Source organism: Lygodium microphyllum, chromosome 5, assembly GCF_053477565.2.
Source record: "Lygodium microphyllum isolate KBCC chromosome 5, Lygodium_microphyllum_v1.1.10, whole genome shotgun sequence".
NCBI lineage: Eukaryota > Viridiplantae > Streptophyta > Polypodiopsida > Schizaeales > Lygodiaceae > Lygodium > Lygodium microphyllum.
In genome coordinates this window covers 1,781,448-1,802,687 of record NC_141139.1, presented here as the reverse complement: position 1 = coordinate 1,802,687, position 21,240 = coordinate 1,781,448, and the positions used below count along the sequence as shown (strand labels likewise).

General features: G+C 42.0%; 1 protein-coding gene and 1 pseudogene across 1 annotated transcript; both read right to left on the bottom strand.

Annotated features, from left to right (window-relative positions):
• Window positions 1-11,479: 11,479 nt before the first annotated feature.
• On the bottom strand, window positions 11,480-16,274 carry LOC148035439 (uncharacterized). The gene is made up of 5 exons (XM_087677395.1): window positions 15,596-16,274; window positions 15,451-15,509; window positions 15,274-15,363; window positions 13,538-15,182; window positions 11,480-13,198 (listed from the first exon to the last, which is right to left on the bottom strand). The coding sequence occupies exons 1-5, from the start codon at window positions 15,965-15,967 to the stop codon at window positions 12,239-12,241; spliced, it is 3,126 nt and encodes a 1,041-aa protein (XP_087533521.1). The 5' UTR covers window positions 15,968-16,274; the 3' UTR covers window positions 11,480-12,238.
• A 1,283-nt stretch (window positions 16,275-17,557) lies between these two features.
• On the bottom strand, window positions 17,558-18,048 carry LOC148035438 (uncharacterized; annotated as a pseudogene).
• Window positions 18,049-21,240: the final 3,192 nt, after the last annotated feature.

The following is a 21,240-nucleotide window of genomic DNA, read 5'->3' as shown; positions in this document are numbered from 1 at the left end:
GGAGGACACTTAAGTGGAGATACGACAACATGCAAGGTGCTGCAGTCCCAATTGTGGTGGCCCACACTTTTCTATGATGCAGCACGATTCATGAAGCACTATGATGAGTGCCAACAGGAACCAAAGTCCTGATTCTCAAGGACAAGATGGAGCTCACCCCAATCATTGCAAGACAGTCATTCGAAAAATGGGGGATTGACTTCATTGGGCCGATTAGTCCTGCAACACAATACTCGCAAGCAAAGTACATCATAGTCACCACAGACTGCCTTACAAAGTGGATAGAAGCACGAGTCACAAGGAAAAATGATACTTAGACAATGGCCAAGTTTCTTTGGGAGCAAGCAATCTCATGATTTGGCTGCCCCATTGAACTAGTCAGTGATACCTCATTAACAAAGTGATTGTCCACCTCCTGTCTACCTTCCTGATCATCCATGGGAAATATTCATCCTACTACCCTCAAGCTAACGGCCAGGTTGAATCCACAAATAAGATCTTAGTGAATGTCCTAACCAAGGTAGTCTCTGCTTCTCGTCGCGACTGGGACAACAAGTTGATGGCAGCTTTATAGGCCAATCAAATAGCCTATAAAACGGTCGTGGGGCAGACTTCCTTTAAGCTAACCTATGAAACTGAAGCCATCCTACTAGTAGAATTCTTTGTCCCTAGATTAAGAGTGGCCATCCAAGAGAGATGGGATGGAAAGAAAGCATGGATGGAACGCCTAGTTGAGCTAGAACGCCAGACTCGACTTCTAGCCACCTATGCACTGATTTGTGAAAAAACGCACCGTAAGATAAGAGCTAGTTTGACAAGCACGTCAAGTAGTGAGACTTTGACCAAGGCGATCTAGTGTTGTTATACTTAGTGAAAGGCCATACTTAGTGAAAGGCCACATAAAGAAGTACTACCCTCCCACACATCTATCGCATAAGCCTCTGATGCTAGAGTCCCCTGCGAACGTACGAGTTGCCATAATCACACAGATTAAGGATGAAGATGAGGAAGTAGTAGCACCTACTTACCTACACATAACAGTCACTACCCCACAAATGCATACCTTCGATGCCTTGATCGATGAGGGGGATGATTTTAATATCCTAACTCTCTATCATTGGACTCAAATTGGTCAACCACAACTACAATCCACGAACGCTAAACTCATCCCATTTGGAGGTCAATCATACTACACACTTTTGGGAAAGTCCAAGGTCGTCGTCTATATTGAGTCTAAGAGTATAGCCATGGTATTTTATGTGTTGCCAAACACAAAGGATGTCGGCAAGGAATCGTTGTGAGGATGCACATTTAAGAAGTAAACACATTGCAATGTTGATTACGAATCACAGCGCATTCACCTTGCCATTGGCAATGTACACATAGTGATAGCTTTCAGTGAGGGCAACGAGGGCAGCGAGGCCACACCAAAGCCTACAAAGCCACCAATAGAGAAACCCACAACCAACTCTAAGGAGGGGGGTCGTGACTTGTCACATTCCACCAAGCCTCAATGCTAGCATCGTGCGATTGAGAGTACAATCAAAGCCAATGAGCCCAAATTCAAATGGGTACCTAAATACTGAGGACCATCGCCTAGCCATAAGTAGACACGATCTCACAATGCTAGAGACTCATATTCACGACTTAGAAGGCAAAGAAGGCACTATAGGCATCAACACACAATCAAAACCATGATGGGTTTCCAAAACCCTATTAGAAGCACAAAGATATTATGAGGGCAATACCTGGATGTGGGTGCCTAAAGCCAAGCCTTCCAAAAGCACTGCTCAAGAGCAACCCTCAAACTTATCTAAACAAGCTAGCACAACAATTAAGGAGCTGAAGCCACAAAAGAATCAAGTTGCGAAGCCCATAAATCCCAAACCCACTACACCTACAAAGCCTCAACAAGTCCATCAATCGAACACGCAGCTTGCTACCTCCAAACCAGCTCAACCTAGCACAACAAGCATCTCAAGAGCCTCGCAATAATCTAGCAGCACAATGACAAAATTGCAAACCACACCCAATGCACAAGAATCAAAACTAACCCCACCAACTCCACAGAAGCCGTAGCCATCAGCTCTGCTGAATTATCCAACCCAGTCAAACCCCAACGTCTTGTCGGCCTTAAACCCTCTTACGAGCAATGATCTATCCTTATCTTGGCCTCATACTTAGGTGAGAATATGGGGGATGACTTGATCACTTGCATTCAATGCTTAAATGCTATGTTCACCATGCTTGCTAAAAGTTATGACCGATTAGACTTAGGTCTTTTAGATTATCCTTTAGTAACTGAAGTGCCACGCTATCTTACTCCTGGGAAGAATCTGAATTTGTATTTGTTAAGGCTCCCACGATAGCTAAAGAATTAATGGACAATGAGATCTCTCGCAAGCAAGCGTGCAAACAACGACTCATCACATCTTATGACATGCGCACTATCTCTACCACACGACCCAAGAAATTGAAGCATTAAAAGCCCTAACCCACACTGAGTGTACATTCTTGGGTAAATGGTATGCTCTTTGACTCCAATGGGAAGAAAAGGGTTGCCACATCATGATCAATGCCAAGCAAAGATGTGCAATTGAAACCTCAAGGTATGATCCAACTTACGCAGCTCCTACCTCATTCTAAGTCTTTGACATCACTTGTCATTGGACTTTAGATGACTACGAACTCACCCATCCCTACCTAGACTGCATCCTGACTAAAGAGGAATTACATATTGCCAACCAAATCACCTTTGGTGACTTTCTAATGGATGTCCTAACCTACATAACACATGTTGGCATTCGACCTTTCGACATGGACTGCCACACCCACCTTGAATACAACCCGCACTTCTATACTTGGCTTATGTAGAAGTAAAACACCTCGAATACGCATTGACTGCCCTTAACCCTTCATCCTCTAATCCTAGGAAGGATTCTTCGCATTTCCAAGGGGGGAGGGGGTAAGGTGGAAAAACATACTTTAATAAAATTTTCCTGGATTTTTATTGGATTGTGTGGACTACTTGAAAAAAAATTATATTTCTGTGTTTAAGTATTTCATGTTTTTTCAAGTGCATAATCATTCTTTACTTATCTTCCTGCAAGGAATCATTTAAGAAAACTAATGGTGAGCTATGGTGTTATGATAGGAACATACAATGGCCAGTCAAGAGAAAAGCGGCGAACTTCCATTCTTGGAAGAGGAACAAGCTAAGTACAGCCTATCAATGGAGACAAGGGCCTTCAACTAGTTCAAGTTCAAGCATGTCCTGAACTTGGAGGATGTGGCCATGGAAGAACAGACCGTAAAATAGATAGTGAAGCAATGCAAGCTACAGAAGTACTTGGAGAAAGTCGGGCAAGTCGTAGATTATGAAAAGTGTGTGGAATTCCTCTGAACCTTCAAAAAGATTAGCAGCACTGCAACTGTGTGACAAGAAGAGGCAACATGCCAAGTGGAGATCGAGTTGAGCCCTGAGCTAGTGCTGACAGCGTTGGGCCCTGGCCAACAAGGTCGAGAGGTGGTCCCAAAGGGATGTGTATAATCTGCTGGGAATGGATAAGATTTTGGTCCACACCAATGACAGCATCAGCCTCGCCAACATCCCAAATCTAGAAGTCCAACAACCACAAGTGAAGATGGTGCATGCCCTGTTCTCTAGTCATAGGTACAATGCACCAATGAGCCGGATCAACATACCTATGTTGGAAAGCATTGCAACCAAATCCCTTAACAAAGTAAACCTGAATGGCTTCGTGCAAAAGACAATAGAAACTTCAGCAAAAGCACTAGCCACAGGTGGAAGACTAGTAGGAGGAGAGTCACCGGCCTCCAAGGCAAGGAAGAAGTCATCCTCCAAGGCCTCAATCATAGGATTTGGTGGGGTGTTGATGGCCATAATCCAGGAGGCAATAGGAGAGGTGCAAAGCAAAGAGCAAGTTGGGGAGACACCCGCCAACATGTCACCTTTCCGCAAGCAAGCACAACCGAGTGAGAGAAAAGTGAGTGAGTAAGGAGAGCACAAGGCACAATCCAGCCAAGGAGGGGCTAAGAAGAAGAAGAAGGAGATGATCCCCAAAACAAGGCAAAAGAAGGGAGAAGGAAGAAAGAAAAGGCCGACTTTCTCAAGGTGCAAAGGGAGTCCAAGAAGGCCGAAGAGGAGAGAAAGAGAAAGGTAGATGAAGAGGCTGAGGAGCTTAGAAGGAGAGAAGAAGAGGACATAACTAGGGCCATCCACATGTCAGTAGAGCAACCCTCTAGGGAGTAGAAGTTAGCTGCCAAGAGCCCTCTTAGAGAAAAACGCCCATGAACTAGTGCCCAAGTGCTAGTTAACATACCACCCCCGATAGCAGAAGGCAAGGGCAGGGGATTACTTCACCCAATCTCCCCCGCGTTTGTGCCGCCTACCCCAGTTTCCACAACCACCCAAAGCATGACACCCAAATTAGATGCCAGTAATCTCATGGCCTGGTTGTAGTTCCTAATGGACAAGGCACAAGGCACAGGAAGCCCATTGATTGGAACCAAGAGATCGACAGCCACAGATGCTGAGTCAAGACACGACCCCAAGGGGCAAAAGATAGAGGCCTCCACCACTTCCATCCCCACCGTTGTGCCAACAATCAAAGAGCTTCTCTTGCAACTAGAGAAAGCAAAGGATAAGAAGATAGCGGTAGCCGAGTTGGAGGTTGAAAAGGAGACACTAGCAGCCTACCAACTTGAGAAAACATGCCAAGTGACAAGCTACTAGAAAGAAATAAGTGAGCCAAAAAGCAGAACTCAAGGCTAAGAAAGAAGAAGAAGACAAGTGGCAGAAGGGGCTTGAAGAGGAGCATCAGGAGCTGATCAGCTTGCAAAGGCAATACAAACTCCTCATTGTGCAGAATGAAGAACTGACAGGGCAAATGGAAAAAATCCAAGAAGCCATGGATCGGCTCGTAGTAGAAGAAGCAACAAACGCTCTAGAAGGAGAGGAGCATCAAAAACTAATAGACAAAATGATAGGCATGTTGATGATGGAAATGGAAGAGCAAGGGAGATTAGAGAGAGAGAGATCGAATACTTGAAGAAGGAGAAGGAGATAAAAACATAAAAGTGGAAAGAACAAGAACCAACCATAGTAGCCCTAGCGCCAACCATAGTAGCCCTAGCGCAAAGACAGAGTAAAGTCTTGGAGAAGATGAAACAGAAAGCCGACGAACGGGTGATGAAGAATGAGAGACGAGTGAAAGACCTAGCAAGCCGCTTGGCCCTTGCAGAAGGAAATCAAGTGTTAGCAAAGAGCAGGCCAGAGGCCCCACAAACAAGACTGGAAGCCCAAAATCGTGCCTTCCTCAGCACTATATTGGATGTCACTAAGTCAGGGGAGGAGGAGGCCATTGAATCACTAAAGAAAAAGCTAGAGATAGTTGCCCACAGAGCCATAAGGCATGGGCTATGTGCTCAACTGCAAGGAGAAGGGACTAGCCTAAGCCGACAAGCTCAAAGAGATTATTTACTAAGGGCAGGGCTAATGAGTGAAGAGATGGACCTACCAAGCTTCCAGGAAGGAGACCCAAAAGAGCCCAAGAGTGAAGCTAAAATGCGGAGGCCACTTTTAAGAGCAAGACTAGAATTTGAAATGGAACAACCAAATGAAAAACTAGTACCGCAACCTCCCTCTTCACAACCAAAAACACAACAAGGAGCGGACACCACTACCAAGAGGAAAGTTGAACTCAAGAAGAAAAGGGTGAAGATATTGAAGCAAGCAAGGAGAAGGTTAAAGGCCCTACCAACAATAGCCCCAGAAGCACCCATTCCACCACGAGAAAATTACTTCCCAGTGGATTGAAATGCGGAACTCATAGGTGGGAGCAAAAGAAAACGGCCACCAACCCTTCAACTTCACTTACGAATTCCCCTCCACCATATGCAGAGCGCCATCAACCAAAGCGGTGGAGGAAGTGATAAGCATGGGAGGAAGGTTCGGCAATAGGTGGAAACATGAGAGGGAAAAGAATCCAACACGATGGGGAATGGAAGCACTCGAATACCGAGAAAACAGTCATGGAGGTCCCCAGGACAGTGCAAGGCTAGAGTCCCAACTAAGGTGGAGAAGGAGAATCTGGGACAACAACATGGACGCCTAGATATCGTTCTACAACCCATATCCAAGAAGGGTAGAGGTGGACTTCAACCCTAACATACACAATAGATATGATTTTTTGAAGATATACAATGTAAATGCCACCAACAAGCTTGAGGACGCCCTAACCTTATTCGAAAGTGACCTATGGAACTCAATTGTCCATTTTCTCAATTAGTTCACTTTTTGCCCAGATCCCACCTTTATCACTAATTGTAATTATCTTAGATTACTTAGGATACTACACTTAGATAGGATCCTAGCCACAAGAGTGCTACCTTCTGCCCCTATTTTTTTATCTCAATGCCAAAATAGATAGTTGTGCCATGGCCAGGTTGATGATGCGAGTTGCTCTTTTATCATATTTTTGCATGGCCTCTTAGAGGACATGAATGACAGCTGCTTCACTAAGTGCAACCACCTATTTATGTCCACAACTCCTCTCCAAGTTAGAATGAACCTAAAGGGATATATGTAGGGAAAACCCTTCCTTAACAAGTCCCTTAGGCCCCCAACTTCTTCTCATGACCATGATGACAAAGATTAGTCTTCGTTCCTTCCCAAAAAAAAAAAAGGAAAGAAAATAGTAAGAAAACAGAGAAGAGAATCACGACAAAAAGCACGATACACACTACATGAGCACCACAATCACTACATCTAGGGGTCCTCAAGTTAGGTGCACCAGGTGGCCTTAGTCACAGCCAGCTCCGTCACTAACCCCCTAGCTGCTTTTTTATCCCCCACCCCACACTTAGGGCACATCAAGGCCAGGACATACCTAGGGAGGTCACACTCACCTGTGATTAGACATGTCTCCCTAAGCTTCACCCATAGAACCGCCCTTATGCAGTACGAACTGGATCCTCAAGAGTGGGACAACACCTAGGCTCTGTGGTTTGACCTAGCTCCCAATCCCACTAGCACGAGCACATTACACCACATGGTAAGGTAGACAAACCCCCTAGGCAGTGCACTTCTCTTTTCCTTTCAGGTACAGACGAAAGGTAACCAACCATTGACCTCGGAGGGCCATCATCCACTCGATGTACCCTCGGTCTCCACCACCCCAATCATTTGATAAGCTTCTCTTCCATGGCTCCATCAGTGACCCAAGCGACCACCCTTTAACTCATAGAGCCCTGATTGGCACTCGACTAGAAGGGGGGTAATGTTAACCCCAATGCAAGACAAGAAAAAGGAAAGCAAAAATAAACCCAAGAAAATGCGGACTCAATGAAGTCAACAAGAAGAAGAAAAGGCAAAAGGCACAAAAGCAATCTCAGAAAAATGTAAAAGATGGAAGGTGCAAATTTGAATGAAAGACACCCCTAAAATTTTGTAAAAGAGCGCCAAGCTCCCTTCTGTGCAAATTGTAAAATATAGACAAGCATAAGAGAAGAGACAAGGTAAAGGGAAGGGAATAGTAAAGGGCCTTGGCAAGATGCCCGATCATGAAAAAAAGGGATGGGTGCCCAAGGGATTTAGGGCTTGTATATAAACTCAAAAAGTGAATGAGAAGCTCATTCTTGGTGTGTGGCGGCAAAAGTAGCTCTCTTCTTCTTCTCTTGCTTGTTGCTTGTGCTTGAGAGAGGAAGTGTGAGAGTGTGAGGAAGTGAGTGTGTGAGGGTGAGGAACTATGGTCAAGAAGCTCTCCATCTTCTCCTCTACTCTTCTATTCTCTTCTCTCCTCTTGTCTCACACGTGTGGCAATGGTGGAGAGTTGAGCTTGCTTGAGCTCACATCATGAATCGTGGAGCTACCGAAGTGCTTGAGGGAGAAGGCTACTCATTCGGCATCAAGGTAAGCTCACTACACTAGTAGCATCGGAGACGCATTGGCTAGGTGAGAGAGAGCCATTAGAGCTCAAACAATAAGCAGTCCGTGGGTCTTGGTGGTCGAGCGTAAGCTCCCACTCCAATTACCATACAGTACAAATGAGACTATGACAATGAACGGTCAAGCCATGGAAGGACATATACAATCGATAAGTTGTACAACATTTTATGCTAAGAATAATCTTGTGAAATTGGGACTTACAATTTTCGAGAGACAAAACATGGGTACATTATATGCATTTTAGTCTAGATAAATTGAGATACCTCATCTCAAGAGCAATTGGGATTATTGCATTGAAGTACATGAGTAAGATCAAGGGCATAGTATTTAGGAACCTTCTACAGGTTTGTGGTAAATTCTATTGTAATTTTGAATGTCACGTCTACTTCTAGTTCTCTATTAATAGCCGAGGTTTGACTTACACCATGTGTACCCCTTTTTTGACTTTGCTTAAAAGGCTTCTCTAATAGATAACTTTTTACCATTTCAGTCATACAAGTATCCATCTTAGGTTGCATCCTTATCTTGACTTTACACTATCAATACCAATCCACTCACCTTGCACCTTTAGGGTGTTGTCACACACAAATACCAAAGCTTACATTATCAACATTTGCTCTTAAGCTACGTGTTTTATTTACATTTTCACCCATCTAACGTCACATTGCTCACATGCGATTGCTACCTCTCAATACTCCCCCTCAATGCTATATTGGAGTGTTACCACATAACTACATACATCTAGTCCACCATATGCATGTTACTTGTGCATATAGCACATTCATATGAACCACTACAACCCATCCTTTTTTAACCACCACAATGTTTAGGAAGGGCACCAATCCATTTGTGCATCCAATATGTGCATGCTCTCTTACACAAAGCACTCACGTAATCTTTTTGAGACCTCAATCTCAAGAAGAGAACCCTACACAAGCTAATTCTTATGCAATTTGGTCTCAAGTAAACTCTATTGACACGCACATGCATGTACATACATTCATTATGAGACTCTAAGGTGGGCTGAGATAGAGTACTCTTGTATAGTGGGTGAAGTACAATTTTTCATTTTGAGCCCTCATGTTTGGATACAATTACCTACATTACAAGGATGGACAAGGTTGTGGACACATTAAAAAAGTAAAATTAAAGGTTTCTTTTCTCTACCGTTTTAAAATTGGATAATGTTGACACATGGCCACTCTTTGTTTCTTCTTCTTCCTCCTCCTCCTCAGCCCACCATCTCTAGCCTCTACAAACTGCCAACTTCCTCTTGGCAGTTGCTGGATCCAAGCTTGCCTTAGAATTGAGCATTCATCACACCTTCATGATTGTCAAAACAGATGGAGTTGACAGATATAGATTATCGGTTATTTGGGCTCTTTAGGACCTTATTTAGGGACTCGGAGAAGGCCTCTTCTCTTTGTAGAGCTTTCATCTCCATACATCCTACAATCGAAGCATCCACTAGTGCAACCCCCTCTTGATGCACACACAAACCTTTTGAATGAACCCCATGCGTACTTGTTCGTAGCTTTCACCTCCACACATGCTTCGTGCCATGTAAGAGCCATGGGATTCACACATCCCATACACAACATCTTTTCGCCAACTGCAAAATCTAAATCCAAGGGAACAATTATGCCTTCTTTTGACTCCATGAGAGATTCTTTAATGGCAATGGCTCCAATGGCATGTACTTCTTGAAAACTCCATTTCTAGGTTCCATCATGCAAAGCTCCTCTTGCATCCTTCAATGGCAACTTCATAACTCTTCCAAACGTAGGTACTCTCTTAAATGAACTTTGATTGACATGTTAAGTGTGCCATTAAATTTCTGAAGGGTAAACATACACATACAAAAGACAATTCTACATACTACCATACCATGATCAAGTACACACACACACCCTAATTCCTAATGGGGGAAGCCGTCATCTCCAAGCTTGTCCCGTGTAGCCCACCGCCTAAGGGAGACTGCTAGTGTGAGGAGGAGCTATTCTCTTCATCTGCTATCACATGTATTCATGGCCTAATTTAAAAACGTAATCTATAAACTTATCATGAATAGAGTATGACCTTTTCTTATTCATCCTATAATTTTCCCATTTGATAATAGCATTCTATATGTAAAACATAGTTTTTAAAAAAGGGATTTTCCCTATTCAAACTATCAAATTTCCCATTAGATAATAGCCTTCTATATGTAAAAAACATCTTTTAAAAACAGAAGATCTACATACTTATGAGTGGCTCTCCCCCCACTACTATTGATGTATGTTTGGGGAGGGCATTAAACACGTCAACAACAAGCAACATGGTTGTCAATGGCTGTTAAGGAGAGGGAGGTCTTATTAACTTATTAGCTAAGGATAATTTCATTAAGTTTTACCATTTATCACTAATGTTTTAACCTTTATAACTATCTACCCAACAAAGTTCGTTAAAGTGATAACTAACTACTACGATAGCTTCATTAACCAACCAAGTTAAGACCTTTGGCTAGTTAGTCTTCTAACCTTAGAATTAATTTTATTAACAAGCTAATATTACCCCCACTAACTTGCTAATCTTAGCACCTCAACTAACCTAACCAAATCTAATTTGGCTGACTTAACTAACCAATAGAATTCCTAGCTTTTATTTGATGCTAAGCTTAGTTAGTGCTATTGCTAACTTTATTAACCAATGCTATCATTAAACTTAACAGTAACACTCAACTAGTTTGCAAAGTCATCAATTAACCCACTAGCCTAGATATCATTACTAAATCAATAACAATGGCCATACAAGATAAATCAAACAGACAATGAAGGTCCAGGCCATGGAAGGACATACACAATCAACACATTGTACAAGACTTTATGCTAAGAATGATCTCAGGAAATTTGATGCTCAAGCAAGATTTTAGAGAGAATACTTGGGAACATTGCAACTGCCCAAATGTCTCCAACCATGGAACCTAAGGAAACTTGCAAAAAAATTTGTCACACCACCATGTATAGAAGCGTTTGCTCATCATTCCAGCATGCAACACAACAATTGTCCAAAGACCATCACCCAAAACAGTTTGTGAGACGGGAATAGACAGGCTGAGCTACATTGCTACATTAGCCTAAGATCTCATTCCTTGCATAGCTAGAAAACCTTAACATAGATGAGTAGACCTATGAGCAATCATCACCATGTACCATCTCCAGCCTGACAATACCCTACAGTCATGACATCTTTGACACATACACAAACACATTCAACCCAAACCTACAACTATGGGGTACAGACACAAACATCCAGTTTGTATTAAATGTGCAAATTTACTTAATACAGCCACAAGAACACAATACAGGCAAACCATCGCGTGTGCAGTTATACAACTAAAGTTTGCAATTTAAACTTGGAGTTTGGAGGCTCCACAAAGGTTGACATGACTGCATATATAGACACTAGTTGTCCAAGTGCTAAGCTTAAAATTCGATACTAGGCTGTAGCTCTACCCTCTTACACCCCCCAAAATAAAAGGTACAACCCTTCTGCATGACACTTTATGATAATATGCTTCTTAAGATTCCATCTACATAGGTGTTCCAAACACCACTCTTATGACAGTAGGCTACAGCTCTACCCTCTCACACAACCCAAACATAAAAGGTACAACTCTTCTGTATGACACTTTACGACAGTATGCTTCTTAAGGTTCCATCTACATAGGTGTTCAGACAGGAGGGATAGCTTGAGGGACAGGAGCAACAGGCCAACTCTTTACTGAGGTTAATTCACGATCTCAATTAAGAGGCAGTTCCCCCAAGAGGAGCAGCACTTACAGGCCAGATTTTTGCACTAGCTGCTTAAAGGCATCCCAGCACATGCACATGCACAATGCAATGCAGAATGCACATCTTGGAGGTTTCTAACTGAGACTATATGATAGTATTCAACTAGCCAATAAGTCTAGTGGCATCAATCAGAGCGTTCACAGTACAAGAGAAACAAATCTCATTGTATAGATGTTTGGGTCACTCGTATGATTAAGGCCAACTCACATCTACAACTAACTGCTTGATGGCAGTACAATAAGTGAATAGACCAGCAATGTTTCCCTTCATGACATAGTCAGAGCTTTTTGCCTCACTTCTGAGGCTTCCAAGTGATGTTAACCAACATTTTGAAGCGCTGGCAAGCCACAAGATGGCAAAACGATGTACAACCTGGGGCAAGATAGTACAAAGGAATTCCTTCTACTGATCTTGGATGAGGCAAAGCAATGCTGCATCACCTTCTAGCCCGCTTTCGGGGTGGGTTGGGTGTTTCAATCTGCTTTGCTTTCTTCAACGCCTGCTGCTGAGAATGCTTGGGAGGCCGACCGACCCCCCTCTTTACTGGCTCTTGAAGAACATCTGTCTGCCGAATAGATGAATTAACACGTGAAATACTGCTTTTCAAGTCTTTGTTGGATCCTACTGGTGCAGGTTTACAGTGGCTTCCAGATTTAGAAATGTTGACCAGTGGTGCAGCTGGACTCCTGGAGATATTCCCAGAAGTTGTAGCACCCCCTTTCATGGGATCCTTACTGCCAGCCAGAGTTTCGCTGGCCTTCACAACATTAGACTGTTTGCTTGACTCTACTTCCCTTAGATCACTTGCTTTCCCTGTGGCAACATTATCAGAACGATGTGTTTTAGCCTCACCAGAGGATTTTGGAACTCTTTCCAAAACACCCTTGGTAAAATATTTCATGTCACTGGTACCTTTCCCAAGTTCCTTTTTTGCATCACCTACAGCCTTCGCTGAGAGGCCTACCTCCTTAGCCGCAGTTAGATTCACATTGCTACGGCTGTCTGTACTTGTGCTAGATCTAACAGCAGGTAGATCTCTGGCATTGGTTGCATCAGATGCGGAAGGCCTCTTAAGCCCCTTTTTTTTCCCATGCATCCCAACACTAGGTTGCCTAGATTTGCCAATGTCACGCTTTCTGAAAGAAGGTCCTTCCTGTTTCAACAGAGCCTCAGTTTCAAAAATGCCAGCCATCTCTTTTACAATACATTCTCGCAAACCACTGGCAGCCAATGACTCAGGCGATTCCCTTGGATAATATACCAGTGCATTATTGACCATTAGCAGCAAATCTCTAAAGAAATGCATGCTACCAGGATATCGACCTTCCTCCAGTCTGGAGCGAATCAAACCCAAATCTAAAGGGGCCCTGATAAGACTATCATACCTTGGATTGTCCTGCATCAACAGCACAACACATACACCTTAGCCACAGAACCACAGAATCACAAAAGGAAACATCTCTGGTCCCATTCACATTTGATAAAACAAACCAATCAATTAAAGAACTTTGCAATCCAGCAGGCAAGTAAAAGCACAACACTGTCAAACTGTCTGTCCATTAATAGATAACAGAATTTTGAATCATATTAAAGCATAAATGTAACATCGAGCCTGCAGCTACATGCAGAACATACACATGAATATTCAAACACAATGCTGTTCTGAAAGGGCAGACTATCTGTCTGTGCCAATGACCATGTCTTAAGATATTTCAGAGCACAAAAACTTCTTTACCTGGCTTTCCTGATTGTGCTTAAACCAAGGAGCACACTTATGACCACAGATAGTTCGGAGAGACTCAAGAAGAGGTAAAAGCTTTCCAGACACTTTAGGCTCCCTCCTGTTCCTCCTGCTCATTGGAGAGATATCCTCATTTCCATCAACAAAAGAGCCCACCTCACTTCTCTCAACTCTGCTATCACCAGACCTCTCCATCAGATGCCACACTTCAGTATCATATTCATTTTCTGGCTTGGCTCTTTGAAATTGTAAGCTGTCACTGCCTTCATGACTCGTTGTCATTGACTCCATCTTAACAGATGCCTCAGTTGGGGTTCCCACATCTCTCTCTTCCTTAACAATAGACGAAGGGCCTGTAGAGGTTCTTTTGCTCAGGTTTCTTCTCTTTCCCCAACCAGTCACCCTTCCTCTCTTTCTTGTTTGTTCTCCTTTGGGATCACCAGCCTCAGCAGACTCACCCCAAACCTCATGAAGTTCAGAGTTCTCTGTAGAACTTGTGCTTTGAAGCTTTGTGTCACTATCCACATGTCTTGAACCAGTGCAAACCTCTCTAGAATTAGTTTCTTTCTTGATCTCTGGAGCAACAGGTTTTGACGTGGCATCTTCAGCACCGAGTTTTTCCGGTGCATCTTTGGCAAAAGCAGGTCCTTGATTTGTGTTCTTCACATCATGTGCAGCAGAGGCTGCTTCCTGCTTAATATGTTCTGTGCTATCTGCTGATTCGACTGGCAGAACCTGCTTGACATCCAGTGCAGGCACCCTGTCAGATGCTGCACAGGATCTGTCCTGTCTCTCGTCTACTTGTGTGCAAATCTGCATCCCAGAAATCGGACCATCATGAGGGGCATTCTGCTGCTGCTTTAGGCGTGAAAGTGCTTGCACTAAGCCAGCTGGAGGATCCACCTGCATATTAGATCCATCGGTGATGCCCTCAGATTTAGGGGGTAATAGAGACCTGCCATTTTCAGCAGTATTGACTGACACCTGTAAACCTGTTGATCTGGCACCATTGGCATCACAGGGATTCAGTGAGTCCAACTGTGTTCGGGTAACCAAGGATTCAGGTAACACTGCATTATCATTCTCAGAAACACTCCTGTAATTAGCAGGGGAAAGAGGACTACCTGTCTTTTTCACCACTGCTTCATGTCCATTCTCATCCTGGACTTTGAAGCACAAGCCTACTTCAGGCTTCTTAACCAAGTATTCTCTGCTGCATTTACTACTATTGAGATCAGAATCACCAATCCTCAAAAGACTTTCTGAGGATACAATTGGCTTAACCTCCACCTCAACTTCTTGCACACCAGCATCAGCTACTTCATCTTTGGGACCACCAACCTTTGACTCTGGCTCATGGCCTGCCACTGCTAGAACTGTCTTCGCAGTTTCTGATTTGTCAGGGGCTAGCAGTTCAGGGACAGTCAGTTTCTCATCCTTTGAGGTTGTAACAGTCCCATCATTTATCCCTGGAGGTGTTGGAGCATGGACCTTGCAGGCCTGCTTCAAAGAGGACACTTCTGTGGTGTTGCTAGACCTCTGACTTTCTACCCGAAGAGGAGTTTCACCTACTAAGGAACAAAATTGTGTACTCTTATCCCTTTCAGCTTCCAGCCTCTTGAGCTTGTTCTCAAGGGACCTGCAAATAGATGGTCACAAAGATCACATACCAACCCTCGCAAAGCATATAAGCGATGTGTTGGATGTGTTTGTGACACAAAAACGCTTACGGGATGGAGGAATCAAAGTGCTTGAGCTCTTGCTTAAGCTGAGAAACCCTAAGCCGCCTGAGCTCCTCAAACCAGGGCATTTGCCCATCCCTGAAGCATGAAGCAAAATTAGACACGGTCCAAAACAGCGGATCTGGAAGACAGAAACACGCAGGAAAATAGCAGCAGCGGAGATACCCCTCTCTCTCCAGGCTGCTGTACCGATCTTCGATGGAGAAATACTTTGCTCTGCACGCCTGCAATGCCATCAGATAATGAGAATATGCTGTTCTTGATCCTAGGAGGCGGTAAAGGAAGGGGGACCAAGACCTGATGACAGTACCTCGGGCGCTAAAGCGCTGAGCGGCATGTGGGAACGCGCCTGGAGCTCTGCGGACACAAGGGTCCAGTTGTTGGTGCCATGCTTCTTGACAGCACTGGCTAACAGGAGCTCCTCCCATGTTCCCCAGACATTACCAGAGCCCTGCTCTTGCCCCTCTGTTCCATTCCTACCCTCTCCTTCAAAATCTGCTCCTTTCTGTGCGTTTTGTTTTTCGTGTTTGGGCTGCGGGCCTGGAAGGCGAGCTTCCATGAAGGAGATGCTGATGCCCTGGTCTGCCTCAGCCATAGCCCTTCCTGCGCACGGATCTGGCCATGCTAGCTTCCTCTTGCGCCCCTTCCCTTGCTTGCAGTAATGGATCCCCTCAAGGCACATAAAGGAGGACAAGAGGGGATGGGAGCTGGATCTTCTTGTTAATCTTGGCAAAACAGGGCCAGGGCACCACCCACACACACACAGAGACAGATTGAATGGTTGATGTATTAATCTCTCTCCATCGCCATCTACATCTACATGTAAAGTGGCAGAAGAACAGGAAGGCGAACGAGAACGCAAAAATCAAACATGGCGCTTCATTAGGATTATTAAGCGCGTCATTAAGGCCAAGCATTCGACTAGCTATGGTATTAGCATTATTATTATTATTATTATTATTATTAATCGTGATTAAGGACAGGCACCTCATAGATCAGGGAACCGACCTCGACCACAGAAACGAAAAACTTGTGAATTTCTTGCACCCCTAGTGGAGGTCTGTATGCATACGAAGAAACGAAAGTTACATAAGTAGAATGCTGAGAAATTTACCAAAATGTCAAAATATTGTAGCACTACCTTGATTCTCATCGGCCTAAGAAAGTTGGTGGCTATTAACGTAAGAGGCACTTGCACGACCTTGTTGTTCATACCCGACTCACAAAGCAAAAATTTGAAGCTAAGAGCACCAATTATGGAATGTGTGCCAAAACGCAAACATCTTCGGGCCAGTATTGTAACAGAAAAAGGAAATGTACTGAGCATCTTGCTTACATGTCACTCATTGATTTGCTAAAAAGTGTCACAATACTAGCCCACAAGTGTGTACCTCTACCTTAGGAATTCCTCGCCCCCCCCCCCCCCCCCCCAAAAAATTGTATGTTGTAGATTGTATAAAAGATTGTAAAAATAAAAAATTCAATATTAGACTCATTCAATTCCATTTTATGTCCCCTTTATGCTCATACATTAGATCTCCAAAAAAAAGTGCACAGTGTGAAATCCCTCCTAAAAATCTCTCTCTCATTAGGTCTTGTATAATTGGCCCCCTTACCCTATATGTCACAAGCCTAAATTATCATGATTATTTATATGACATTTAATCACCTTACAAATATATTACAAATGATTACCCTGTAACCACTCTAGTTGAGGTGACTCAACAATTGTTTACTAACTCAGCCTCCTAGTTTTATGGGCACGGCAAGTGCTCTTCAAGAGTGAGGAGATTGCTCTCATAACTTACAAGTGAATAACTTGAAAGAGAAGTTGAACTAGAACTTGATTGTGAGATAACTCGATTATAAGAGAACTCAATTACATAAGAGAATTCACATAAGAGTGTGGCTTGATTACAAGATAAGACTCGATACAAGACTAGACAAGAATTGGAAGAGAACTTACCTCGCAGGAGCCTCACAACTGGTGTTGGCAAGATTCAAGGGCTTGAAGCTCATGATGACCCCTATTTGTACTATAACCTAGGGAGGTTAAGGGGAACATATATCATTACAAGATGATGCCGCATATGGCATGACATGCACACTAACACATGGCATAGTGATATTAGCGATGACATAAGTGATGATGCTGATATCTTCCAGAATTTTCTAGAATCCTTTGGAAACTTCATGGAACCAAGGGCTATTCCAGCTTACAAACGAACCAAGGGCTATCCTTGCTTGAGCATCTGTTACATTATTCCCCCTTCTAACATCGAGTTCCACGAGGGGCGGTGATGTGCTTTTGAATCGGCCTTGGCTTGGTTCGGTATTGAAGATGAAATCTACGAACCCTAACATGAGCTCTTTAAAGATGTGAAGTTGGTTCCCATGTTCGTTCACTTGTATCATAGCCCTTCCAATGGACAAGATATTGTAATCTACCTCTTGAAATTCTTGAATCTAGGATTTTGTCTACTTCATATTCTTAATGATCTTCAATTATGATTGGATGCAATGGCTTTGGTATTATTTCAGGGATACTAGATGTATGACATGGCTCCAAGATTGAAACATGGAATGGAAGATGGATTTTCATAGATTGGGAAGCTGGAGACGATAGGTGACTAGATTTACTTGGCCAAGAATCTTAAAGGGCCCAAGTCATTGATAATCGCTTTTTTGGGAAGGGTAAGAAGAATGTAGATCACATTGAAGAAGCCACACTAGATCTCCAATTTTGTATGATGGATGTTGCATGCGAAGCTTATCTGCATTTCTCTTATATTTCTCTTTATTGTCCCTTCTCTATTGATACTCTTGGTTGTTGGGATAAAGCTTACCATTTTTGTGAATCGATCAACCACCACCAAGATGGAATCATACCCTCTGGAAGAATATAGTTCAACAATGAAATCCATGGATAAGGATGGCCATGGCTTACTTGGAATAGGTAATGGTTAAAGAAAGTCATGAAGTCGATAATAGAGTTGAAATCTACCCATCTATCCATACGGCAAAAATCTCATCTCTTTTCCTCTAAAATAGCACGTGATTGGGATCTAAAATCGAATCCTAAAAAATATATGCATATAGCTATTTATCCTAAATTTTCCTTATAGGGAAAGCACTTAACTTATTGGGTCCACCTAGCCATCAACTATTTTCTATCAAGAAAGATGATTGCCCACTTTTCATTTAAGTGTGGCTTTTATTTAATTGGCTTCGGTTTGACTAGGCAGCCCTGGGTCTATCTTATTATGAAGCACTTGGCCTCAACCCACAAGGATTAGCTTGAAGGTTACTACAAGGCTCCACATTCTCTAACAGCATTCTAGCGCCCAATCTAGGTGATAACATTGTGACCCTACAAGATTGAGAGCAGGTCAATTGTCATACTTGTTTCAAAGTGAGTAAGAGACAAGGGAGAGTTGAAGTCTACCCCTCTATAAGGAAAAATCTCATCTCTGTTCCTCTAAAATAGCACGTGATTGGGATCTAAAATCGAATCCTTACAAAATTCTGCATATAGCTCTTTACCCTAAATTTTCCTTATAGGGAAAGCACTTGACTTATTAGGTCCACCCAGCCATCAACTATTTTCCATCGGCAAAGATGGTTGCCCACTTTTCATTTAAGTGTGGTTTTTATTTAGTTTTCTAAATAAAGTATGCTAATACATTATTTAACATATACAAGCAGCTTTCTTAATTATCCTTCGACACTAGGTTCATTCCATATCTTCATTAGGCACAACACAAAAGCAACAGAGACAATCCTTTCAAAATATCTGCTTAATTAGTTAACAATTTATTTTAAAGTGAGTGAGAGACAAGGGAGAGTTGAACTCTATCCCTCTACCCATAAGACAAAATCTCATATTCGTTTCTCTAAAACAACACGTGATTGCGAAGAATCCTAGAAAATTTTTGCATATAGCTCTTTATCCTAAATTTTCCATATAGGGAAAGCACCTGACTTACTCGATCCACCCATCCATCAACCATTTTCCATTGGGAAAGACGGTTGCCCACTTTTTATTTAAATGTGGTTTTTCTTTAATTTTCTAAATAAAGCATGCTAATAAACAGTTTGACATATACAAGTAGCTTTCTTAATTATCCTTCAACACTAGGTTCATTTCACATCTTCATTAGACACATCACAAAAGCAACAAAGACAGTTCTTTCAAAATATCTACTTTATTATTTAATAATCATTACATTAGATTCTTGTTCATAGTGCTAGATACAAAAAGACCTGCTCTCTTTCTTAGAGTAATAAACCAACCCATGAATTCTCAAGCTCCTAATGCTCACCGCATCGTACTGGTACGAATTGTTCTCCATATGAGGGCCAACAAGGTAATCATCCTTTTTCGACAAGAGCCCCTACCCCTAGTTACGCGTTGCCATATGAGGTAACCTTTCATATGATACCTTCTTGCCTAACACTCATAGTCGAAACAAAATCAGCTCAAATCGAACACCAACAATTGCCCTTGAAGAAGGTACAATCTGCTTAATCCTACAAGATATCTAGGCATATGCAAAAGTTTTTAATAAAATCCTTAGATGTGTATCATATACAACATCCAACGTAAACAATAGCCGATCAATCCTTCTCAAATAGGCTTATACTATTTAAACTACCATGGAGATTTATACATTTAATATGACCATACTTCCTAATTTAAGTGATTGTTTCAATCGAGTAGACATTCTAGTATTCAATCATTTGATAAAATTTTCACACATTAGTGGCTAGAATTACATGCCTTTACACCCATTCTGTTTTATTTTTTGAATAACTTCTAAGCATTAATTTTAATTTAATATATCATATTATTTTGTAAGATTTATTCCTTGACTATAAAAGAATAATCTATAATTTATTTATGGTCAAATTAGGTGTGCAACGAGATTTTAACAAATGATAAAAATGTAAGATATGCCTTCTTGATTTTTTATAAATTATTAATGTGCATGCATAAATGTCATAGTGATTTTTTAATCATACAAAGTGCGATAAAATATGCACTCTTTTTTTTAATAAATCCTATGGTTTTTTTTACAAATAGACACCAAATAACATAAGTATAAATAAAAACCAAATAAATATATATTAATTCATTAATAATAAGTCAACCAAAACATATGTTTATGGGTATTTAGAAGCTTGGCAAATTATCAATTAAATAGATGGATAATCTATAATTGTTTCCTAGGAATAATAAGGATAATTCTAGAAATTATGTATGAATACTTAGACCAAATAATAGTTAGTTTTGTACATTGAAATAGATAGCATCATTCACCACTAGTTCCCTTGCGTTGAGTGTCATTGAAGAGGGACCCACCATGTTGGAGGGACCTGCCTCATTCGACACGTTGACCTTCTTGTGCAGGGGTATGATGGATGGAAAAAAAGGAAACAGGTAGGATGAGATAAAGGAAGCAGTTAGGATGGGATAAACAAATACTACAACATATAGGCCCCATACCAATGTTCAAATCGCTAAAAACATTGATATATGTGTCTCTACGGATCTGTCGCTATGTACATCACTATTTGCATCACTATATAGCGTTGGTTTGCAACACAAATAGAGATGGTTGCATTGTTTATTTGTGACCAAATAGCAATAGGTACAAGTTTATTTGTGATGCAAATAGTGACAGTTGCATAGAAAAAAAATTGGGTGGCAAGGCTACATTCCAACCACATATGCTAAAATATTTCATAAATCATTTACAAAATTGAATATATAACTATTATCCAAATATATTCATAAATATTCCATGAAGAGGATGAGAAATGTATCTAAAGAAGCTACATAGAAGGAGTTTGCATGGAGCATAGAGCCAAAAAAGGGAGGGATATGCATCCATGAATCCAAGTGACTACTACAACTCCTCACCATTTGAACAACCAAAGATTAATCTAGAGTAC

Coding starts and splice junctions, on each gene's coding strand:
- LOC148035439 (XM_087677395.1), bottom strand. CDS start 15,967: ATGTGCCTTGAGGGGATCCATTACTGCAAGCAAGGGAAGGGGCGCAAG. Junction 15,183..15,273: donor CACTTTGATTCCTCCATCCC/GTAAGCGTTTTT, acceptor ATCTATTTGCAG/GTCCCTTGAGAACAAGCTCA. Junction 13,199..13,537: donor AGCACAATCAGGAAAGCCAG/GTAAAGAAGTTT, acceptor CTGTTGATGCAG/GACAATCCAAGGTATGATAG.